Raw genomic sequence first — 21,825 nt, 5'->3', positions numbered from 1 at the left:
CAGGGAGAGGATTGGCTAAAAAAACTTTGTTGGTTTAAAAGTGCTAATTAATACAAATGGTGCAACTCTTGATAGGGCAGCATTTCTTCACTTGTATTTCTATCAGATTGATCTGTAAATAAATAAACATTTTTAAACAATAAAAAACATTCTGGTATAATTTATACCATAATTTTGCAACCTTTACAACCCAGAGAGTCGTTTTCACCTTGAGTCCAGATAAATAACACTAGTTTTAGAGCCTAACCTTTTCAAAGAAGCTAAAACTCAGTTAACTATTTTTGATTAATATCAAGCAGGAAATGTATTGACATTTTTTAAAACATTGTGTCATTTTTAGGTTTTTGGCTGAAGAAGTGTACACACTCTTAGATCTCAGATTAATACTTTTGATTCAGTTTCAGGGCTAAAAAAGTCATTAAAGTTCTCCAGGTTATTTACACCATTGTACATAAATCCTAAGGTTGCAATTTCACAGTTAAAGTGAAGAAAAACATTTTCCAAAAGAGGATGGTATCTTTTCTTCTGTTGTATCTTGATATGTGTGGAAAATGATGAAAATGATGGCATGAAATTGGTGTTTATGTCTTGGGAAAACAGTGTCTTTAGTCAGAGGCTCCTTCAAATTTGCTGTAATACAGACTGCTATAGCACATCTACAGCAACTCTTTGAATAATTTTTAATTAATACGAGTTGCAGTAACATTTAAGTTCTCTTCAATAGAAATTAAATAAAGTATTCCCCACTTTTAATTTGAAATTAAATTAATCTCGGTGTCGGCCTGCAGACGTCGCGTGGCGTCGCCGACTGGCGCGCGGAGCTGCTGGACGCAGTGCGCCATGTGTTCATGAGGGAGAGGAGCGTGCTGAAGAGCGCCCTCTACAGCCAGCTGGATAGACTTGACACCAGCGACGCCATTGTTCACCTCAATCATCTGGAGCACCTGCTGGCTGAACAGGTGTGAAGCAACAGAAATTATTAGATTGTTTCATAATTTAAAAGTTACAACTCATGCAAAGGAGAATTAATGTATTTTATGTTATTTATGTGTATAAACCATACAGGACTTTAATTAATTGAAATGAAGTTTAATCAGAGCTGTACTTTGTGTCGCTTGTTGATGTTTGAACTGGTTATTACCTTGATTGTGTCGCCCTGACGCAGGACGCTCACCACCGGGAGGCCATGGGTTCGCTCCAGGCCGCAGAAAGGTCGAGTCTCCTCTCCGAGATCCAGCAGCTCCGGGGTCAACTGGAGCAACTCCATCAAAGTAAATCAGACAATAAACATTCAAACATCTTTACAGCTGGCTGTGACATAAAAAATACATCCTGTTCAAGTCAGCTGAAAAGCAGACCAATAAAGAAGTGCACACAGTCTTAGATTAATACTTTAAACAACTTTTGATTCAGTTTCAGGGTTTTAAAAGTCATTAAAGTTCTCCCGTTCTTTTTACATTGTGGTAAATACACCACAACAGTGTAATTTCACACACTTTGATTTAAAACTCCACTTCCATCAGCAGAAAAATAACCCCCCAGCATGACGCGTCCAACACTGTGTCCCATTGATAATGCTCGGTGGGGGAGTTTTTTGATAAAAGTGCCTTCTGGTTTTTGCCAAAATGTCCAATTGGTATCATCACATAACACATTCTCCTGCAAGCTTATAGATAATTTTATCTAGATCTGGATGTTTCTTTAGAATAAAAGTCACTCCAGACACATAAAGAGTAAAGGAGATTGTGGTGAAGTGATTTTTTTCAGATGATTCTGTCAGCGTCTTCTTTCGATCAACAGTTTCCGTCTTGAACTTCCATCAGTTTTGGGGAAAATGTTCAGTTTTGCCAGTATTTTAACCAAACATCCCTGAGTTTTAACTAAAACATACAGATAAAAATAAGTGTCGAGAAAATCCTTCTAGATTGTTTGATTTGCTTTTTATTATTATTATTTAAATATACCAGATTCACTGTAATTGTTGGCAGGTGTGAAATGAAGTCGACTGAATGCTGAAACTGAATCAATAGATGCTTTCACAAGGTATCAATTTAAAGGTGTGCTCATTTTTTCTTTTCACATTTTATCCACGTTAAAGGTGGGAAATGTTTCAAAATGATCTCTTATTGTTGCTTTAGGTCACAAAAACCCCGCATTTCAACAAGGGATAGATCCACTTCACATTTTAGTTGCTTTAAAAATGTCTATTTAATCACTAAAATATCCGCATTTCTAATTTTTACACCTTCACTTCATCCTATTTGTATAAATAATATTTGTTTTATTGTGTAGGCGGGCTGCCTGGTTTGTCTTTAGCTGCTGATGGAAACATGGAGGAGCGGAGAGGAAGAGCAGCTGACGGAGCAGCAGAAGGAGACCGGTTGATCTTAGAGGAAATGAAAGCAGAACTTTCTCAGACTAAACTGGAGCTGGAGACGACGCTGACGGCCCAACAGAAACACCTGAAAGAGCTGGACACACTCAGGTCAGACACCAAGAATAAACCACTTTTTAACGGTACTGTTTAGGTGTATCAGGTGATTTGTGTTTATTTTAATGCAGTGTGTTGTTTTTGTAAGCAGGAATTATCTCAAACTAACTTGGACTTGTGTAGTTTATTTGACTTTGCAAATACTAAATATATTTTTAGATGATTAGAAATATTAAAAGGGAGGTTGGCGTCATCTTTCATAGGATTAAAAATCATTCTCTGAAGTTGGTTCAGTAAATATTTCTTCAAAAATTCAACATGTCACGACTCAACCACCTGGTTCATTCCTAAAACGTTCAGAAAGTGTCGTCCTAATTATATTAGTCATGCGTTAAACCGCAAAGTTCTCTTAAGTTTGGTGAAGATGTTTTATTTCCTCAGATCAAAGACATAAAACAAGGGAAAAAAATCCAGAATTGAAGATTTACACCAATCCAAAGTTCTTAGTTCAATAAATAAACAATATAACTTCACCTTTAAAAATATGAAATCCGAATCATTCTTTAAAACATTAAAATTTGAAATGTTTTCATCTATTTGACTTGAATGATGCAGAATAATTAACATTCCTGTAAATGCACCAAATGGCTGTTTTTCATGATAAACTTTTGCTGCTGAAAACAAACAAAGATTCTACACAGCAAGGATAAAATGACTTTCCTGAACAGATTTTGTCAATAAATACAAACAGTGAATAAAAAACACTTTGAGCTACAATTACTGTGAAAAGTATAAGAAATAATTAAAACTAATTGGAGATAAAGAACAACTCAAGATCAAAGTTGAAATAAGTTTTATTTTCAAGGTGGAGTCACAAATAAACCTGCTAATATTTTAAGAAAAAATCTGTTAAACTGTTTTTATTAAGGATTATTAAATGTCTTTATTATGAGATGTGAATGCTGTGAGACGTGTTTGTGGAAATAACATGAAGTCGTCCAGGATTCACTGTTTTTAAGAATAACACTTTGGTCATGAATGAAAAGCTGAAGGGTTTTAACGTGTCGACAGGGTGGAGGTGTCTCAGAAAGCTGCAGAGTTGGACGCCCTGAATGAGGAGCTGATGGAGGAGAGGAAGAGGAGCAGAGACCTTCAGTGGGCGGCGGAGAAGGAGCGGTGCCGCTCCGGTCGAGATGAGGAGAGCAAACGAGAGGCACTGGAGGTAAAACATCAGAGCGTCTTCAAGCTGCGCCTGACGGCTTGTTTTATTGTAAAACAGCCGTTTTTAGGAAAGTTTTGGTTTCCTCCAGGACCTGCAGCTGGCTCTGGACGAGCAGAAAGCTCTGGCGGACCGACTCACGCAGACGTTGCAGCAGGAGAGGCAGGCGTCGTCGCAGCTTTCCCAGCAGGCCGAGCAGGACGGCCTCGGCCTCCAGAGGCGCCTGCAGGAGCTCCAGGTCCAGCTGGAGACTGAGCGGGCGAAAGCCCAGGAGATGAGCGGCGCGTTGGGGAGAGAGAGGGAGCTGCGGGCCGGCGGGCGATCCGGTGAGGATGGGAGGGAAAGTGAAGGAGAAGAAACTCTGCTGGAAAAACTGCAGAGGGAGCTGGATGATAAACACACACAGGTGAGATTAAATTAATCTGTTAGTCGCACGATGAATTGAAATAATTTCATTCTGATGATTGATATTTGTTTAGAGATCTTCATGATCATTTTTATAAGTGGTTTTGGTTGTAATTATTCCTGTCGCAATAAGCAATAAATCAATTAATCGTATAAATAATATATTTCATTTGCATGATTTTTTTTTTTCCCTCTTCTCTCTTCTTACCAAAACTGGATGATTTCAGTCTGATCGTTTTTTTTGTTGTTTTTTTGAAGGACAATTTTGTTTTACAGAAAATTAACAGTTAATTTTGTTTGTTGTTTTGTTTATTTATTTGGGATTTTTAAAATTTCTTCCAGCTCCAGTCTTAAATATTTATTAGTACATAAAGTTTATTAACCTTTGAATCTTTTGTTATTGTGACAGGCCTATTTGTAAGTAATTTTAATTTGCCTTTTTTTCATTGTTGTTTTATTTTGGATATTTAAAATATCTTCCACCTGCAGTGTTAAATGTTATTTACAAAATTACAGCTTATTGAGCTTATCATTATATTACTTGAAAATGGTCTCAAAACAACAATATTATCACTAATTTATCGCGATAATTACTGGAGCACATTATCGTCCAGTAAAATTTGCTGTCGTGAGATACTAGTTGTTGTTTTTTACAGTTTTAATGCATTACATTGAGATGATTTCTTGGTTCTGTTTTAATAACTTTTGTGCTAATATAGCTGATTTATGAAAGGTGATGCTGAAGACGGTTCGATGTTTTATTCTTGCATGTCTATCAGTTCAACTTCCTGGATTGTTTCTGATGTGTGTCAGATTAAAGTGCAGTAAAAGAAAAAGCAGAAACTGTTCTCAGTTCAGCAACATATTGGAGCTTATTTTAAGTCAATAATTCCTTAATGTTTATGAAAAAATACTTTTTCATCAACTCAAAATAAGCTTCTATTTCTTGTTGAAATGTTAGTTTTGTCTTATTTCAAGAGCACTACCAACTACTAGACCAAAAATGGATACTTTTATTCTCGTTTTTTGCAGTGTACGTTGGAAAAAATTTTACTTTCTGCAACTTCTTCCCTTTAACATCACTAAACCCCCAGGCTTAAATCCAGGAACAGAACGTAAAGCATAAAGTCATTTGCTTTTTGTTTTGCGTCTCCTCTCCAGGTCGTCCATCTCCTCAGTCAGGTGGAGGCCCAGCGGCTCGAAGTGGTACGGAAAGAGGAGGAGCTAACACTGGCCAATCAGAAGTCCAGACGAGACCAGGACGGGCTCCAGCAGGCCCGAGTCGAACTGGACCGGCTGAAGGTACGAATGTCAGAGGTCAAACAGCAGCTGGAGGAAGAGCAGCAGAAGAGGAAGAGCCTGGAGGAAGAGAAGGAGAGGGTGGAGGAGAATGGAGCTCAGCAGGCCGTCTGGCACAGCGAGCCCACCAACAGGACCAAAGACTGGATTCTCCAGCAGAAGAGCGGGAAGGCCCAGTCAGCGAGCGCCAACGCGTCGCCTCACATGGAGGGTTCCCCAGCCGACCTCACCGCTGGGCCGCACCACGGCCCGTGGCGTACGGTCGACAGGATCGTCGGGAAGCTCCACCTCGTTTCCTCAAAGATCCGCAGCATGGCCAGCAAGACGGAGGACAGGTGATCAATCAATTCCTTACCTTAAACTTACCTATTATGGTTCTTTGAACAGGTTAGGATCAGTCTGTGGGCTAAACAGAAAAATGTTCCTCACATTTTCTACACAAAATCATTCTTAAATAATTAAATTTTAGTCTACTCAGTTCTGCCGCCTATTTTGAGCTGCTATAGGGCATCTTGTCACTTTAAATCTACATAAGCTGCTGCTGGCCACGCCCCCCCAACTCAAAGTTTACACTCAACAGCGAAACAAATTCAAAATTATACAAAAGCAAAAGTTGAGCCTCCGGCACAAACAACAGCGATGCAGCAAGTGGTTTCTGGACATTGTCTTCTCCAGCAGCCATAGAACAGCAAATGCAGTGGTAAAACCAACTGACCAAACGTACAGGAGTTCCACTTGGGTTGCTAAGTAACGGGCTGGACTCGGCTGAGGTTGCTAAGTAACAGTGAAGTGCCTGTGGAATGTGACTTAACTATCAGGAGGTTTTTTTGAAATGGCTAATTTTCCAGACACCAAAACACAGCGGGGTGGGTTTTTTAAAACCTGCACTGTTTTTAGAAGCAGTAAAAACCCAAATTTAAGTGAGAATACCTTCAAAATGTAAATTTTATGTTTTCTGTACAACAGTGACAATCCTAAACAGTATAGTATTTGTTTTTGTTTGTTTTTTGAGCAAATATCTATTTTCTTGTAGCCTTTGTGAAGATAAAGTAAAATCTCCCTTGTCATAGCAACATTCTCATGCCACTTTGAATACTGGTGGAAAAACGTGGTACCTGTCAATTACATATTAATGTTTACTATCAAAGGTTTATAGACACCTTGATCAGATTAAAAGGTGAAAAGGGAAGCATAATAAAATAATAAATGACTGCTGAGTGTGGGATTTGTTCCCCACACTTCAAATTAAAGATTGGATCTTTGCAGGTCGACTGCGGAGGTTGACAGCGAGGAGCTGTCATGGATTCAGTCCAGTGTTGATGAGGTCATCGGCCTGTTGCAGCAATCCCCAGGGTTGCCCTTCATCCCAGAGGTCAGTTATCTTCATTTCATTTTAAAATGTTGCTTCTGGTTATTGTAACGCCATTAATAAAACATCAGAAGATGAAGCGAAGGCAGACAGTGGCAGTCAGCTGCTGGTGTTTTTCCAAACAGCATCTGTGGATCTCTGTTATGACAGCTCATCATCTGTCTCCCTCAGAGTGTTTCCCTGCTGGCAGGAGGCTCGTCCAGCTCCTCCAACAGCCTGACGGAGCGGCTGCTGAGGCAGAACGCAGAGCTGACCGGGTTCGTGAGCCGTCTGACCGAGGAGAAGAACGATCTCAGGAACCACACGCTGCGCTTGGAGGAGGAGCTGCGCCGCTATCGGCAGGCTGGAGCGGGGTCCGCTGGCCATGTAGGTGCATCACAGTATTCTCATCAACAGAAATCCTGCAAAATAATAACTTTCTGTGTGTAATTATTAAAAAATAAAGTGACAGGCCAAGGAGTAATTAGTTGTATATTTGTATATTCCTTCTTTGTTACGCCCCTGAAAAAAGGGACGAAAGAATCACAAAAGCATTTTCAGATGATTTTCTCATGCACCCATTTAATGTAAATCAGACATGAACATGACATTACACCCTGGCTAATGTCAACAAGTGGAAGAAAGAGCTAATTAATAAAGCAAAAATAATTATAGGAAACAACCACATATGTGTGTTTCCACATATTTCTAGACGGTAAAATGTTAATAGATGAGTTTCTAGCTGTTAGCTTGTACACAACTGACGCACAGAAACGCTCTCTTAAAACTAGAACAAAATGCTTCTAAAATTCACAAAAACAATGACATATGAGCATATAATCTAATTAATAAACCAAAATAAGAAGATATGGTTAAATATCTGCGTTTTCACAAAAAACGACTATGAACATGTTTACAGCTTCTATTGTTAGCTTAACGGCCGTTATCTAGGACACAACTGACGTACACAAACCAGAAACGTAGTTTAACTACTCCTAAAACTAGAATAAAATGCTTCTAAAAGTCACAGGAACAACGAAGTTTTACCCATAATAGCTAACAAAATAAGAAGATACGTCATTAAATAGCTGCGTTTTCACAAATATGACAATTGACATGTTTAGCTTCAGTTGTTAGCTTAGCGGCCATCATATAGTCTAGTACAGAACTCATACATAGAATTATTATCTCTAAATAATCATAAAACCATTTTAAAATGCTTCTGAACTTCACAAAAACTACAAGGGATTGCCTCTAAAACGTCTTAACAATGTACTAACTACAAATACAGGATGTTTTGGTCATTATTACATGAAAATAGGGGGGAATGAATCACGAGTGATTTTCAGTCACTTCTTTGAGAGGAGAGCTCAAAAGCCCCCTAGTGGTGCATGTGGCCATTACCACCTAAAAACCTTCATTGTTTTATCTTCACCTGGCTCAAATTCTGTTTAAAAAATTTCTATTGAGTATCTTTTGCTGCCCTATTTTTATCAGAAAAATAACCAGCAGATTAACTCTACATTTTCTGATGTTTAAATCATGCAGAAATTATTTATATTAATTATTTTTATACAAATGCAAATGCATTCTTTAATGCAAATGATGAAGCATACATGAAAGGAAAACTATTATTGCATGTTTTTCTTTTTTAAAAAGAAAATATTTTTTATTTGCATTTTTAATGCATTTCTAATATACAAAATGTTGACATCTGATGAATCATTTATTAATCGACAAATCCATAAATTACGAATGATAATCTTTAATGTAATTCCTCAACATTAAATACTATTTTTAGTCCATTTTTGTCTAGGACAATCTCTCCTGCCAGGTGCTATTGATATTTCCATGAAGATAGTACACAGTAACTTGGTGCTGTACTGGATTTGTAATAGTTCTCCAACCTTTCTCCTCTGCAGCCCAGCAGGAGAGGCGTGTCAAAGGCAGACTCTGCAGCGATGCTCCTTTCTCAAGAACGGGAAGCTTGGACTCGGGAGAAGCTGCGTCTGGAAAAAGCTTTGCACCTATCTCAGTCCCAGGTGGCTCGTCTCACGGGAGAAATTAAGTCAGACGCGCTGCGAGGGATAACCGGGCCTGACGCCGACAATTCTGCACTGAAGGTGAGAAAAGTAAGGCTGAGACACAGATTTCACCTAGACGATCAGGTGTTTACCACAGGCAGCCAATCAGCTTGTTTCCGACTCTTCTTCTCCTCTGTCGGTCCTTCAGAGGATGTATGGGAAGTACCTGAGGTCAGAAAGCTTCAGGAAAGCACTGATCTACCAGAAGAAGTATCTGTTGCTGCTGCTTGGCGGCTTCCAGGAGTGTGAGGAAGCCACTCTGTCGCTCCTGTCCAAGATGGGCGGCCGGCCTTCGCTCTCCAGCCTGGAGTCATTCAGCCAGCGCCGCCGTGGGTTAAGCCGCTTCCGCTCAGCCGTCAGAGTGTCCATCGCCCTCTCCAGGTAAGCCGCTTGCTGTGGAGGCTCACGATTGTGGAATTTTAAAGGAATTGAGTGGTTGACTAAATGCTTTTCTTACGTAGAATGCGTTTCCTTGTGAAGCGATGGCACAAGGCGACGGGGATGAGCTCCACGGTTTCCTGCGGCATCAGCAAAAACGGAACAGGTCAGAGAAACAAACCAGTACAATCATGCTGCTTTCCTTTTCCTGAAGTAATTTTAGGATAAATTCTTACGGTTTTTAAAAATTTTTTCAGGTTCAGATGTGAGAGACTCACCATATCTTCACCCAGGTAGTGTGGACATGTACAGAGACAGAGGAGGAGGAGGAGGAGGAGGAGCAGGAGGAGGAGGAGTGTCCAGCAGCAGAGGAAGGAGTGGGCGGGAATCTCCACGGTCAGGCGTCTCTTCCTCACACCACAGGTAAGATAATACTTAATTTAATTAATTATTGAAATAATCGTCAACTAATTTAGTAGCACATTAAATGTTAACTGGAGCATACAGACTCAGCAGTAATTAAGCCACAACTTTACAAAAAATACCTACATTTTGCATTTAAAATAACAAAAAACAATTTTGTCTCTCTCTCTGTCTCCCTCTCTGTCTCTCTCTCTGTCTCTCTCTCTCTCTATATATATATATATATATATATATATATATATATATATATATATATATATATATATATATATATATATATATATATATATCCTACCCTGAACTCAAAGCAGTTTTAACTTCACAAGGTTCAAATTTTTTAAACAAAAAATGTAATAAAGTAAAAAAATTCAAGCTTCTTTTGCTATCAAATTATCAGTTTATCCAAAATGTAAATAAACAGAACAGCTGTATTGATGTTAAATCAACCAAAAAGGATGGAATTTCTCACATCTTTATGTTAAAAGTATCTTTTAGCTGCAGATGCCTTCCTTGCTAGAAATGGTTAAGCATATGGCATTTTATATTATTGCATTTTAGGAGATAAAATAATTAGAGAATTATTTGTTTATTTGCATAATTTAGTGACTTTCTAATATTCCATAAAAAGGCCTAAGAGGTTAAATGAGAAATCTGCAGATTAATAATTTAATCGTCGGAATAGTTGATAAAATAATCTATTACTACTATAATAATTAGTTTTTTTAGTTTTCTTTGTGAATCAGATGCTGAGCCTGAAATAATCCCAAACTCTGGAGTTTTGTAGCTTCTAACATTTGTTTTCTTCCAGGTTTGTTCCATCAGGACTTCCTGGCTTTATTTCAGAATTAACTTAATTTCTCCTAATCTTCTTTTTCAGGCTGGATTTTTGGATTCTGCATCTAATAGTCGATTTGGCAACAAATTCTCCCACATAAACTACAGTTTTCAAACCTTATAAAAAAAATGTGTAATTTCCATTCTGATTCTGAATTATTCCCTTTTTTGTGTGTCGTTTTGAAGCTTAATAAACACTTGTTAAACCCTAAAGTTATCAAATAATTTTAACCCTATAACACATTAACCTTCAAATACAAGTTGATGATGTAATTTGTGTGATTTTTTTTTTTTTTTTTTTATATATATTTTTTGTTTGTGCAGGTTCCACACAGCGGGGGACCACAGCGCTCTGACCTGCTCTCACCTGCAGAGCTACGACCCGGACCGCGCGCTAACCGACTACATCTCCAGGCTGGAGGCTCTGCAGAGGAGGCTGGGCAGCGTGACATCAGGTAACCGGGACCAAGCATCGCACTGAACGAAACAAACATCTGAACTCATGTAGAGACAAGTTGGTTCATATGTCAGCCCTTAAAATGTCCTGTGAGCAAATATATTTGCAAATGTATCCATAACAACTGGAACTTTCCACATCTGGCAAATTATTTTTGCAATTTACCATTTATTAACGGTTTCATGAGAGTAAATCAAAGAAAAATGCTCCCTGCAACAGCCGGAGTAAAATTGTCTAAGTTTTTCCTTTCCAAAACCAGTTCTGATGGGTGTTAGTGATTGTTGTAACGTCATTGTTTTGGTCTTTTATCGGCTTATTAACGATAAGCCCAATTTGGGCAGTAACTAGTTACGTTTACTTAACCTCTTCGGAAAAAAATTACTTTTAGGTGTACTTTTTACTTTTATTTGAGTAACTCTATTATGGAAGTATCGATACTCTTACTTGAGTAAAATATTTAGATATTAACCCAAAATTCACCAGACTCAGATACACACCTGCAATTTTTGTTAAAGTTTCATAAGTTTTATATTGAAATAAACTGATTTGGAAAAATGTTCTTTTGCCTGATTTTTTGTTGTTGTTGTTGTTAATTTTATGAATTATTGTTATTTTGGTAATTAAAATACCAGACATTTCCACTTAACTTTATATTTCGGTCCCTTTTTTACTTGAGTAAAAATATGTTGGAAGTATTTCTACTCTGACTTGAGTGCAGTTTCTGGGTACTTTGTATCTAAACTTCTGACCAGGTAAGTTTTGTAACGCTGTATCTTACGCCAGACTGACATGGTCGTCTTTTTACTCCCTCAGGTGCTTCTTCATACGCTCAATTGCACTTTGGCTTGAGAAGATAGACGCTAACCGACTACTTTGGCTTGAAGAAACTCAGTTGCCTTTTCTCGTGCGGAGCGCTCTGCTACTTTCTATCATCCTGCTGTGAACTATGTCTCTCCACGTGGACCAAAACTCATTTTTATATTAGCGTACGACTTGTTGTATCCAGGCTTCGTGTCGCCGGCACTTGAAATACAGCGATGTTTGTAATTTAATCTGCCTCTTTGTTGTGGATGATCTTCAATCATGTATATTTGTCTCATGCTAATTTAAAGACGTTTCGTGGTTAATTTATATGTTTGTTGTTGCGTGGGTGGAGCGTTGTGTTGAGAATGTTTGGGTTTACTGTTAAGGAGGCTGCTACTGGATGTTCTTCACTACACTGTGTTTTGTTTAGACCGGGCAGACTAAAGGGAGACATTTGTAGAGAACGTATTTTTGTAAAGCGTAGGAGCTTTGAATTTTTGGGGTATTTTGTCAAAAACTGAAAATAAAGAGGACTACATTATTTCAAAGGTGTTTCCGTTGTTTTGTTTCAGCTGTCAATTAAAAAAAAAACATAATGCTGTCCTGAAAACGGTACTTATATCTGCTAAAGATTTTTTAAAACATTTCCAGAGATAAAGTTCAAGATCCCAGTCAAAAACAACCACTCAAAGCCAGGAGGAAGATCTTAGCGTTGTCAATCAATGCTGCTCAATGTGCTAGAAGAAACAGCTTACCATTACAGGAAAATCATTTATCCACCATCATCGGTGGCTATGCTAACTAGCCTTAGCAATTGTGACAGGCTATGTTGTGGTGAACCAGCTGTAGTGAATGGAGACCAAGGGGAAGGGAGTGAACACGAGAGTGATTGACAGCGCTAAGACTATGGAAGTAAATATGTGCCATCAGAATTTGAATAAAAAATGCCTCTGAAATTTGAATGTTGTATATTAGTGCTTACTTTTTCAGTATTAAAATAAATTCAGAATATATTTTTAACCTAAAAAAAATTCAATGTCATTATTTTTGCAGTAAAAAAAAATTTGGTGTAATTTTTTTTACATGGTTGCAATTTTCAGTTATTAAAAAAATTCACATTCCTATTTCAAAGTGATCAAATTTTCAATATACATATTTTTCACAGTTTAAATTTTCAGTGTTAAAAAATTCAGTATATAAAAAATTCAACTTTTCAAAATTCAAATGCAATATTTTCGTTGTCCTCCAATTCAACTTGCTCAAATTCAGCGTCTAAAAATTCGCCGTCTCAAATTCAGCGTCTAAAAATTCGCTGTAAAAATGGCCAAGGTTACTTCAGGTCACAGACATTAGCAATGGATGTCCGAGTCCAACATCCACCTAATCACGTGACACAACCGTCATATTGAAGAAATACCAGCATCACCCAGGCTGGCGACCATGGAGGCGACATAAACCCAACGGTGAGTTTAATGCTTTCATATTTCTATAGTATATTTTATTTTGTGCATGAAGTTTGATACATTATCTTAAAGCCTGATTTAAAACACGGGTTGGGCCGTTGTTAATCTTACACCGTGTAGTGCCGGCATATTACATCTCGCTACCTCCTAGCACCCCAGCCCCTCCCGCTGTCCACGTCCAATTTCCCCAGTTTTATTTCAAAAGAAATACCACTTGGTTCAAGTCTAGAATCTTTAAAGAGAACTGATGGTGGCGACGTTCTGGGTTGTTTGTATGTTGTCTTAGGTGAGACTGAGACAGGCAGTCTTAGTAAAGTCGTAATTTTTCAGGAGATGCTACCGCTAATATGGCTGCCTTGTGTGCTTCAAAGAGGGGCTGTGAACACTTTCCGACATTAATTATAACCACAACCCCATTCTGTTCAGCTACCGTATTGATCAGGTGACTTCATTACAACATCATCCAAAATACTGCTTCTCTTATCTGACAATTGTTGATATACAATATTAATTTACATTCTTTTTACTTTGCCTAAAACCTCGTTCTGTTACCGAGCAACACTATAAACAACCGCCTTTGTTTTTCAGTTGATTTTAACTCATTTTCAATAAAATATATGCTTGTAAGTACATCTGTTAACTTATTTTAGATTAAATATCATAATTTAATTTAGATTACTGTGACTTCTCAATGCTGACCTACTGATGTCAAAATACTTTTTATTTTACTGACAATTTTTAAATGTTTTTTTTCCTTTTTCTCTTTTCAAGGAACTTTTGCTGAATCATATTTTTGATAGACTCCGTGATCGTTTGGAGCAGGAAGAAGCAGTTTTATATCTGGGAAGAGTGTGCACAATCAAAGGTTTGTACAAATGACAAGTTTCAATATGTGATGCTTTTGAATGTCTATAGTAACATTAGCTTTTGTGGTCTTCAATATGATGAGATTTGAAGGGCAGTTTTTAATCGTTTATTACTCCATAATTGAAGGACTGAGTGACTGTGGAGAGATCTGTGGACGGCTGTAACGTGCATCTATTATGACGTGCTACACTACCTTAAAGAAGAGGGATACCTGGACATTTCAAATGAAGCACACCTCTTCTGTTGCCATTATGTCTTCCTGCCATGTCTGCAGGATGATCTGGATACTTTCTGCAGTGGCTGGGACAATCACCCACTTCGAACTGAAGCAACATGACTCCTAACCAGCTCTGGGTTCTTGGTCGTACACATCATCCAATTCCTGAACCCCACGGTGCCTTGACAGAGGTTATAAAGATTATAACGGAGGCTCAGATGTATTTGCTGAACATTTTATGTTCAGATTTTTATTGAATAACAATAGCTGAATAACGGCAAACGGCTGTTTGTAACCAAGCAACCAAAATCACCAGAAGGCAATCATGTTTTAACAAGATAACTATCACATTTTAATAAGATACATATGACGTTATAACGTGATAGCGCTCAATTTTTTTTCATGTGACAGCAATACGCCTTTAAAAATTCACCATTTATGAAATGTAAAGCAAAATGCTGATCATGTTACCACGGAGGTGAATTTTAGTGCTTTTATGGTAGACATGTCAGAGAACAAAAATGTTCTAAATTTGTAAATTTTTTTTTTTCTTTACTCAAAAGGAACCCATCAGGTACATTTGTACATTGTTGTATTGCTTTACATTACTTGAATTATAAGAATCAGAAAAAGTTTTGTCTTATGTTGTTTATTTTTCTACTTAAAGCATATATGAACTCATCTAAGTACATTCAATAAAATTTTGCATAAAAAAACAATTTCAGTTTCATATTTAAAACTGCCTGTACAAACAGTACTGACTCAGAGAAATGAAATATCTACTCTGAACATTGTGTTATTCTAGTTCCTCTAGTTTTGAATTTGACAAAACTAGAGTAATTAGAGTAACAGCAATGTTGTTGCTCTAATGAGTAATACATATGATCACATTTAAACATGTGTATCGAACTTGTGATCTGACAAAATCAGAAAATTGAATTGATTCTACATTTCAACAAAACTGTTTTGTTTTAACAAACTGATTCACAAACAAAGAACTGCTACAGCTTAAATGTAGATTGTTTTTTATTTATTTATTTATTTCAACAGGTCAATCACTCAAAGCCAGACTGCGTAGAGGAAATGCATGCTACAAAATCCTCACTGAAAGAGTTGTAATTCCAGTAGTGACAAGGAATTCTTAGTGTTTTGTAGCATGTGGTGTAGTTTCCACGAACAATCTCCACAGACAGACTTGCTGGCAGATTTTCCCATCCAGTCCAGAATTTCATCATGTCTCCTCTTCCTCCACTCCGTGGTCTTTCAGTTAGTAAATTAAGTAAGTGGCTTGCAGATTCAACAATAGCATCCTGACTACCCTGTAGTCACAAAATATATACAAGACAAAGTAGCAGTTGAAAAAGGATTAGTTAAAAAGAAATTTACACTTCATGAGAATGATCATTTTTACTCAGGAAAGCTCTGTGGTGTAGGGTTCCCACCTTTCAGAAATTAAAATAAGGATCTAGCAGATGGAAAGTGTCATTCTATTTCACTAGAGAAACTAAAACTGCAGTACCATAAGTTTTAAAGAATAAAGAAACAGTATAATTTCTTCAGTTTCCCTCTTAATTTTTTTTTTTAAATTGCTAGCATTCATCCTCACTGACACTGTTCAGCCTGGCATGTGTGTCTTCCCTTTCCTGTATCTTTGCTAGGACATGGTAGAGTATCGGTTGAGGACGTTTTAAAAAGACGCAGGTTGAGAGCGGCTCACCACGACTGCTAACCCTCTTTTGCACCCTAGTGTTTCTAGGCAACCGTGACATCATCAATGGTCCAAAGCGTTCTGGGGTCCTTACTAGCTCCTACATTAGCTGAGCTTAACATGTCTTGTGTTTTATTTTTGTAATTATTGTTACACTAAATGTTTATATGCATGTGATAGGCGTTACTGTCGGACATACAGAAATACCGAACAAATCGCGTCTCGTTACAGGCGATTCCGTATTTTCTGAAAGGGATGGCAATCCTACTGTGCTCTTCTCTCATTAAAATTATAGAAACTATATAAAACACAAATAAATCTACAATTTGTAAGATTAACAACGGCCCAACCGTGTTTTAAATCAGGCTTTAAGATAATGTATCAAACTTCATGCACAAAATAAAATATACTATAGAAATATGAAAGCATTAAACTCACCCGTTGGGTTTATGCGTTCGCCTCCATGGTCGCCAGCCTGGGTGATGCTGGTATTTCTTCAATATGACGGTTGTGTCACGTGATTAGGTGGATGTTGGAATCGGACATCCATTGCTAATGTCTGTGACCTGAAGTAACCTTGGCCATTTTTACAGCGAAATTTAGACGCTGAATTTGAGACAGCGAATTTTTAGACGCTGAATTTGAGACGGCGAATTTGAGCAAGTTGAATTGGAGGACAACGAAAATATTGCATTTGAATTTTGAAAAGTTGAATTTTTTATATGCTGAATTTTTTAACACTGAAAATTTAAACTGTGAAAAATATGTATATTGAAAATTTGATCACTTTGAAATAGGAATGTGAATTTTTTTAATAACTGAAAATTGCAACCATGTAAAAAAAATTACACCGAATTTTTTTTTACTGCAAAAATAATGACATTGAATTTTTTTTAGGTTAAAAATATATTCTGAATTTATTTTAATACTGAAAAAGTAAGCAATAATATACAACATTCAAATTTCAGAGGTATTTTTTATTCAAATTCTGATGGCACATATTTACTTCCATACAAATCGGCATATTATTCAAAATATACGTGTTGATTTTAATCACGTATATTAAAATCAATATAATATACAACAAAACAAAATAAGCGAGGTTATTTTGTTTCAAGGAAAAAAAAATAAAGTTAGAAATAACTTGAAATGAGACAAAAATTACCCAATTTTATCCCACCACCAGGCAGAGTGAGTTGAAGAAATGAGGATGGCTGTGGATAGGAAGGATCTTCTGTAGCAGTCAGTATTACAGTGCATTTTGAAGAAGCCTCTGACTAAAGACACTCCATTTGTCTATGACAGGATGAGGGTGATCAGTTTACATAGTGGGAAAACGTGAGTTAAAGTGTCAACTAGCAGCATGTTCTCCTTGTGCATGGATGAGTTTTTTCCTCTAGAAAATTAATTTCAGATTTCAGAAACTAAAGAGATTGCAGAGACGCTGTTAAGGAAGACATTTTATTTTCAAACTCTTAATAAAAGTCAATGGCCTTTTCTTCCCACTCACATTAGCTTTGTGTGTCTTACAAAGGAAGCATCTAAAATGATGCTGACATTCTAGTCTTCAGACTTACTGCAGGGCTGACACTGGGAGCATAAATCTGCATTTCCTTCAAGTCCCAGGGTGTCAGAGCTTCGATTAAATCCAAACCAAGAAGTTCATGAAAGTCTTTGATTTTCTCCTCATCTACCTTCCGTTTCTCACTGCTTCCTCCTTTTGTATCTGATGACGGGGTTATGCGGGGTGTGAATCATCGTTGTGTAGTTGATTGTGGGGAAATATCCGTCCACCAGCTCAAACTCGTACATCCGCAGCAACGTGGACCAGATGGTTTTGATCTGGACGTAGGCGAAGTTCTCCCCAATGCAGCGGTGGCGACCTGAAGGTGGTAGAGGATGGTGAGGGTTACGCAAAGTGATGCAAGTTATCGATTAATGAGTTAATCTAAAGTTAACTAAATATTCAAGTTTTTCTTCTATCAAAAGGGCTTTCCACAATGTAAAGGGCTATATTTTTAATTTTAATCAAATAAACCATTAATCGACAATTCATTGTAAGTAGATTAATTGTTACACAGACTGGTCAGAGGAGTAGTGGTTTAAAAGTCATTACTGTGGTTCCTCTTACCGGCGCCAAACGGGATGTAGGCGAACTTGTCGGCAGTGTCGTTGAGGTACCGCTCTGGGCGGAACTCCATCCTCTCCCTCCAGGTGTCACCCAGGCGGTGGTTGACAGTCGGGGAGACGCAGACCTGGTGGCCGACAGGGATGGTGTATCCTGCAGCAGTCTAAACGGACATGTAGACACTCGTTTTGGCTTTAATGTTCCTTAAACTGGGTTTGGAAGTAATGACAGCATGTAGAAATAGAAGTATAGGTGATGTATAAGTACTGGATTCACCTGAGGTGTGCGAGCCATCCTCATCATGGTCATTATAGGTGGGCGGAGCCTCAGGGTCTCCTTCAGGCAGCGCTCCAACAAGTTCAGATCTTTCAGCTGAAAAACATCAGAGTACCATTGGAGACCGGTCCAATTCAAGTTAATTCTGGCAGGTCTTATATTAATCAGATCTGGATGTCGTTAATCAAACTGAATCATTACTTATTGGCTCTGACCTGATCAAAGTCGAGCGGCGGCAGATCTTCTCCACACACAGCCTTCTGCTCGGCGTAGCAGCGATCCTGCAGAGCTTTGTCCCGGGCCAAGAAGAAGCCCAACCAGGCGCTGGTGGTAGACGATGTGTGCTGACCCGCCAGGAGGAGACCAATCAGCATCCCTGCAATTTCATCATCGGTCAACGGCCGACCATCTCTGCAATGTGAAATTAGTTTAGTCTAAATGTTCTGTTTTGGTATTTTAAGATAAACTACCTGTCGGTATGGTGGTGTCTCACTTGTAAGTAGCATCGATGAGAGTCTGCAGGATGTCGTCGGCTGTCTCTCCAGATTTCCTCCGCTTTTCTATCACCTTGAAGAAGATGTTCTTGATCTCTCTATGAGCTCTGTCTCGTTTCCTAAAACCAAAAACAATTACCAATTTAGGCGTTGCCTCTCGGTCATTTTAGACAAATACCTCAGTGGCAGATTAAACACTAAACATGCAACTAACCCTTATTACCTGAAGCTTGGGAGAGGAACCCAGGTGGGCAGAAGCCATGCGGCGTGGCTGAACCCCCCGTCCAAGTCGGTGTAGAGCTGAGCCACTTTTTCGTTTAACATGCTGCGGATCTCCTTCCCATGGAGGCAGCTGCTGGCGGTCAGGATGATCAGCTCCGACAACGCCTCAAACAGATCTGACGCATCAAAAGAGTTCAAAGGGTTAAAACCTGTTGCGTTTTACTAATTTTCTGCAACATTTATTTTATACCTCAAAATTCCAACCTGGCTTATCTATCAAATTTGGGCTTGAATTATCCAACTATAAAATACAGACTCCTAGAATACAATTTGTGAATTTTGGTACATTAACTCTGTAAAAATTCAAGCAGCAATTTCAATGGTTTGCTTTTCAGAATTGTAGGAGCCTTTTAAGCCAAGATCTTAGCAGGTAGTGACAAAATAAAATCAGTCAGTAAAGCAAAAACCAAAATAATTGAACTGTAATGAGGCAGCTTATGGAAAATTTAAAGAGTGTCTCTAGGTTAATTAAATACTTTTAATTCTGTTTTTGTCACAGATAAGGTTTGCCGTTTTGCAGATGACGCCATAGTTTCTTTACTCAACTCCAATTTGTGGCACGTCATTTCAGTATAGACCAAATATCTTGTTAAAAGTTCAGATTACATTTTTATTAGCTTTGCACCCAACGCATAGATGTATAATAATACTTCAAACATTAAAGCAGCTTACTTCTCTCTCCACTGTCTCCCCATCTCCTGAAATACTCAACGGTTTCTGTCTCAATTAACTTTACATGCTCTTTAAAATGAGCGATGTTCAGTCCAGTTTTCAGCATCTTTTTCTGCTCCAGAAAAATCTGTAACAGCATAAAATTGTCGTTAAATCTGAACTCCAGCTGCATGTTGACCTCTAAATCACTTGATGTAATCTCACAGGGTTTGGGACGTCATAAGCTACTCCTTTCCCGAACACTGGGGTCGTCAGTTTGGAGTAGACGTCTTCTGCGTTCAGGTCTTCGTTCTTACTGTTGAACATAAGTGTGGCCGCATCACTGCCCAGCAAGTAAGTGAAAGTTTTCCCCACCATGGTGAAGCTGAACACGGGACCGTACTGGAGGGGGTGAAACCAAACTCAGTAAATAAATCAAAATTCATCTAACTCTTCTCTGGAAATATTCTGATAGAAAACTGAAGTAATGGTTGGTTTATTATGATGTCTTGGCTGAAACTCAGGCTTTTGATTGGGTCAAAGTACCATAAAAGCAGGTTTGCTTGTAACAACTATATTATTTATGCCTTTGGGAGAAAACAACAATGTTCTGCCTTAAAATTTATATAAAACTGATTTCAAAAGTCTCCTAAATAAGCAATGATACCCAACTAAAAACTAACAGCACATTATGAGGAAACGTGAGCTACTGCATTATTTAATTTCTGTTGCTTTAGGTTTATAAATCACATAAAATCTCAATAAAGCATTTACGTTTGAAGTTGTAATACAAATTAAATATTTGACTCTATATTGCATCGAAGTTTACACTTTTCTTACTTAAAGGTCTTTAGTTTGGACGTACAGAAGACGATCTAGGATCATTACTTACTTTTTCATAAGCATTTTCCAGAAATTCAATTGGACTTTTTCCAAAAGCAATTGCATGCCCAAGGAATGGGATGCTGGAGGGAATGTAGGGCGGATATTTCTGCAACAAAACATTAATAATAATATAAATATGAACCTGGATTTTTTTTCTTCTTACAGTTAAAACAGTTAATATTTTACAAAACTGTAAATTACCGCGTCTTTGTCTTCAGAATCCTTGAGCAGCCTTTTGGAGACATAACCCAAAGTCAGAGTAAAAAGAGAAGCAGCCAGAACCAGGGAGGTCAAGTTCTCGTTCATTTTACCCATAGTGTCCTCGAGCAACTTAGTGCTCATGTGGTAAAACTGCGTCGACATTTTTCAGGCCCTCAACAACCACAACGCAGAAAAGTTTCCTTCTCACTCCGGCAGCTGAAACGGAAAGAACCAGAGAGGTGTCCGACTGCGGAGTCTTATCACCGTTCAGCTGGTCTGATGGTCTTCGCAGAATGGACCGTTGCTACCTGCCACTTCCAGTTCCGCCCCCGCCTGACCGTTTAGGGGTTTTGATTGGCTACTAGACACGTGTCAGTCAAGCAGCTGCGATTGTGATTGGTTGTTGGTACCTGAAGCGATGTCTTGCTATATGATGTCATGGTAGCGTCCGTTCGATCGAGTTGATTGACTTTTTGTTAACTTTTCTTTAATAAAAGTGTCTTCGGTTGGTAGGACACACGTCAATATTGCTTTTAGTTCGGTAAATAGTGTGGGAAATAGTTCGGGCTAATTCTGCCGAACCACAGAACTAGCCATATATTCCTGAAACAAGTCTTCTAATATTGTTTAATGAAATCTTCACCGGCTAAGTTAATGAGTAATCTCCCTTCTACTGTGTACGTGGTTGTTTTATCGTTTAAAAGAAACATTTGCAAAATTCAATTAAAAAATAAATAAAATAACGTAAGGCGTTCTTTAAACAAGACAGAACTATTTAAACAACCAATGTTAATCAAATTCACAGTTGACAAGTTTATATATGTATTCAGCTAACTAGTTAAAGTCTATTAAAATGTAACATTATCAAATAAATAAAAACACATAACATGTCTGTGCATAGTGGTAGAGTGGGATTTTTTGTTTGCTTTACTGCAATAAATTTAGTCACATTTATTTACTCCCAATGGCAG

The 21,825-nt window shown here is 38.0% G+C and overlaps 2 protein-coding genes across 11 annotated transcripts in view; one reads left to right on the top strand and one right to left on the bottom strand.

Moving 5' to 3' along the window:
* The window catches only part of akap9 (A kinase (PRKA) anchor protein 9), a 91,157-nt gene extending 78,927 nt beyond the window's left edge, over positions 1-12,230 (top strand). For 8 of the 10 annotated variants that reach the window (XM_044137632.1, XM_044137630.1, XM_044137629.1 and 5 more), the window contains 14 exons: positions 789-959; positions 1,166-1,271; positions 2,293-2,485; positions 3,503-3,653; positions 3,742-4,056; positions 5,217-5,689; positions 6,621-6,726; positions 6,895-7,089; positions 8,625-8,834; positions 8,935-9,167; positions 9,248-9,330; positions 9,422-9,587; positions 10,746-10,876; positions 11,692-12,230. In XM_044137632.1, coding sequence (XP_043993567.1) covers positions 789-959; positions 1,166-1,271; positions 2,293-2,485; positions 3,503-3,653; positions 3,742-4,056; positions 5,217-5,689; positions 6,621-6,726; positions 6,895-7,089; positions 8,625-8,834; positions 8,935-9,167; positions 9,248-9,330; positions 9,422-9,587; positions 10,746-10,876; positions 11,692-11,735 — 2,577 coding nt within the window. In that variant the 3' untranslated portion in view covers positions 11,736-12,230. The remainder of the gene's footprint in view (positions 1-788; positions 960-1,165; positions 1,272-2,292; positions 2,486-3,502; positions 3,654-3,741; positions 4,057-5,216; positions 5,690-6,620; positions 6,727-6,894; positions 7,090-8,624; positions 8,835-8,934; positions 9,168-9,247; positions 9,331-9,421; positions 9,588-10,745; positions 10,877-11,691) is intronic. The other 2 variants (XM_044137634.1, XM_044137626.1) reach the window with 1 other exon arrangement.
* Positions 12,231-17,384: 5,154 nt separating this feature from the next.
* On the bottom strand, positions 17,385-21,163 carry LOC122843112 (lanosterol 14-alpha demethylase). Its single transcript, XM_044137623.1, has 10 exons — positions 20,855-21,163; positions 20,661-20,759; positions 19,994-20,170; positions 19,790-19,916; positions 19,059-19,233; positions 18,835-18,954; positions 18,557-18,752; positions 18,342-18,437; positions 18,069-18,228; positions 17,385-17,820 (listed from the first exon to the last, which is right to left on the bottom strand). The coding sequence occupies exons 1-10, from the start codon at positions 21,014-21,016 to the stop codon at positions 17,642-17,644; spliced, it is 1,491 nt and encodes a 496-aa protein (XP_043993558.1). The 5' UTR covers positions 21,017-21,163; the 3' UTR covers positions 17,385-17,641.
* Positions 21,164-21,825: the final 662 nt, after the last annotated feature.

This window comes from Gambusia affinis, linkage group LG14 (genome assembly GCF_019740435.1).
Source record: "Gambusia affinis linkage group LG14, SWU_Gaff_1.0, whole genome shotgun sequence".
NCBI classification, from domain to species: Eukaryota; Metazoa; Chordata; class Actinopteri; order Cyprinodontiformes; family Poeciliidae; genus Gambusia; species Gambusia affinis.
This window is presented reverse-complemented; position numbering and strand designations above follow the sequence as displayed.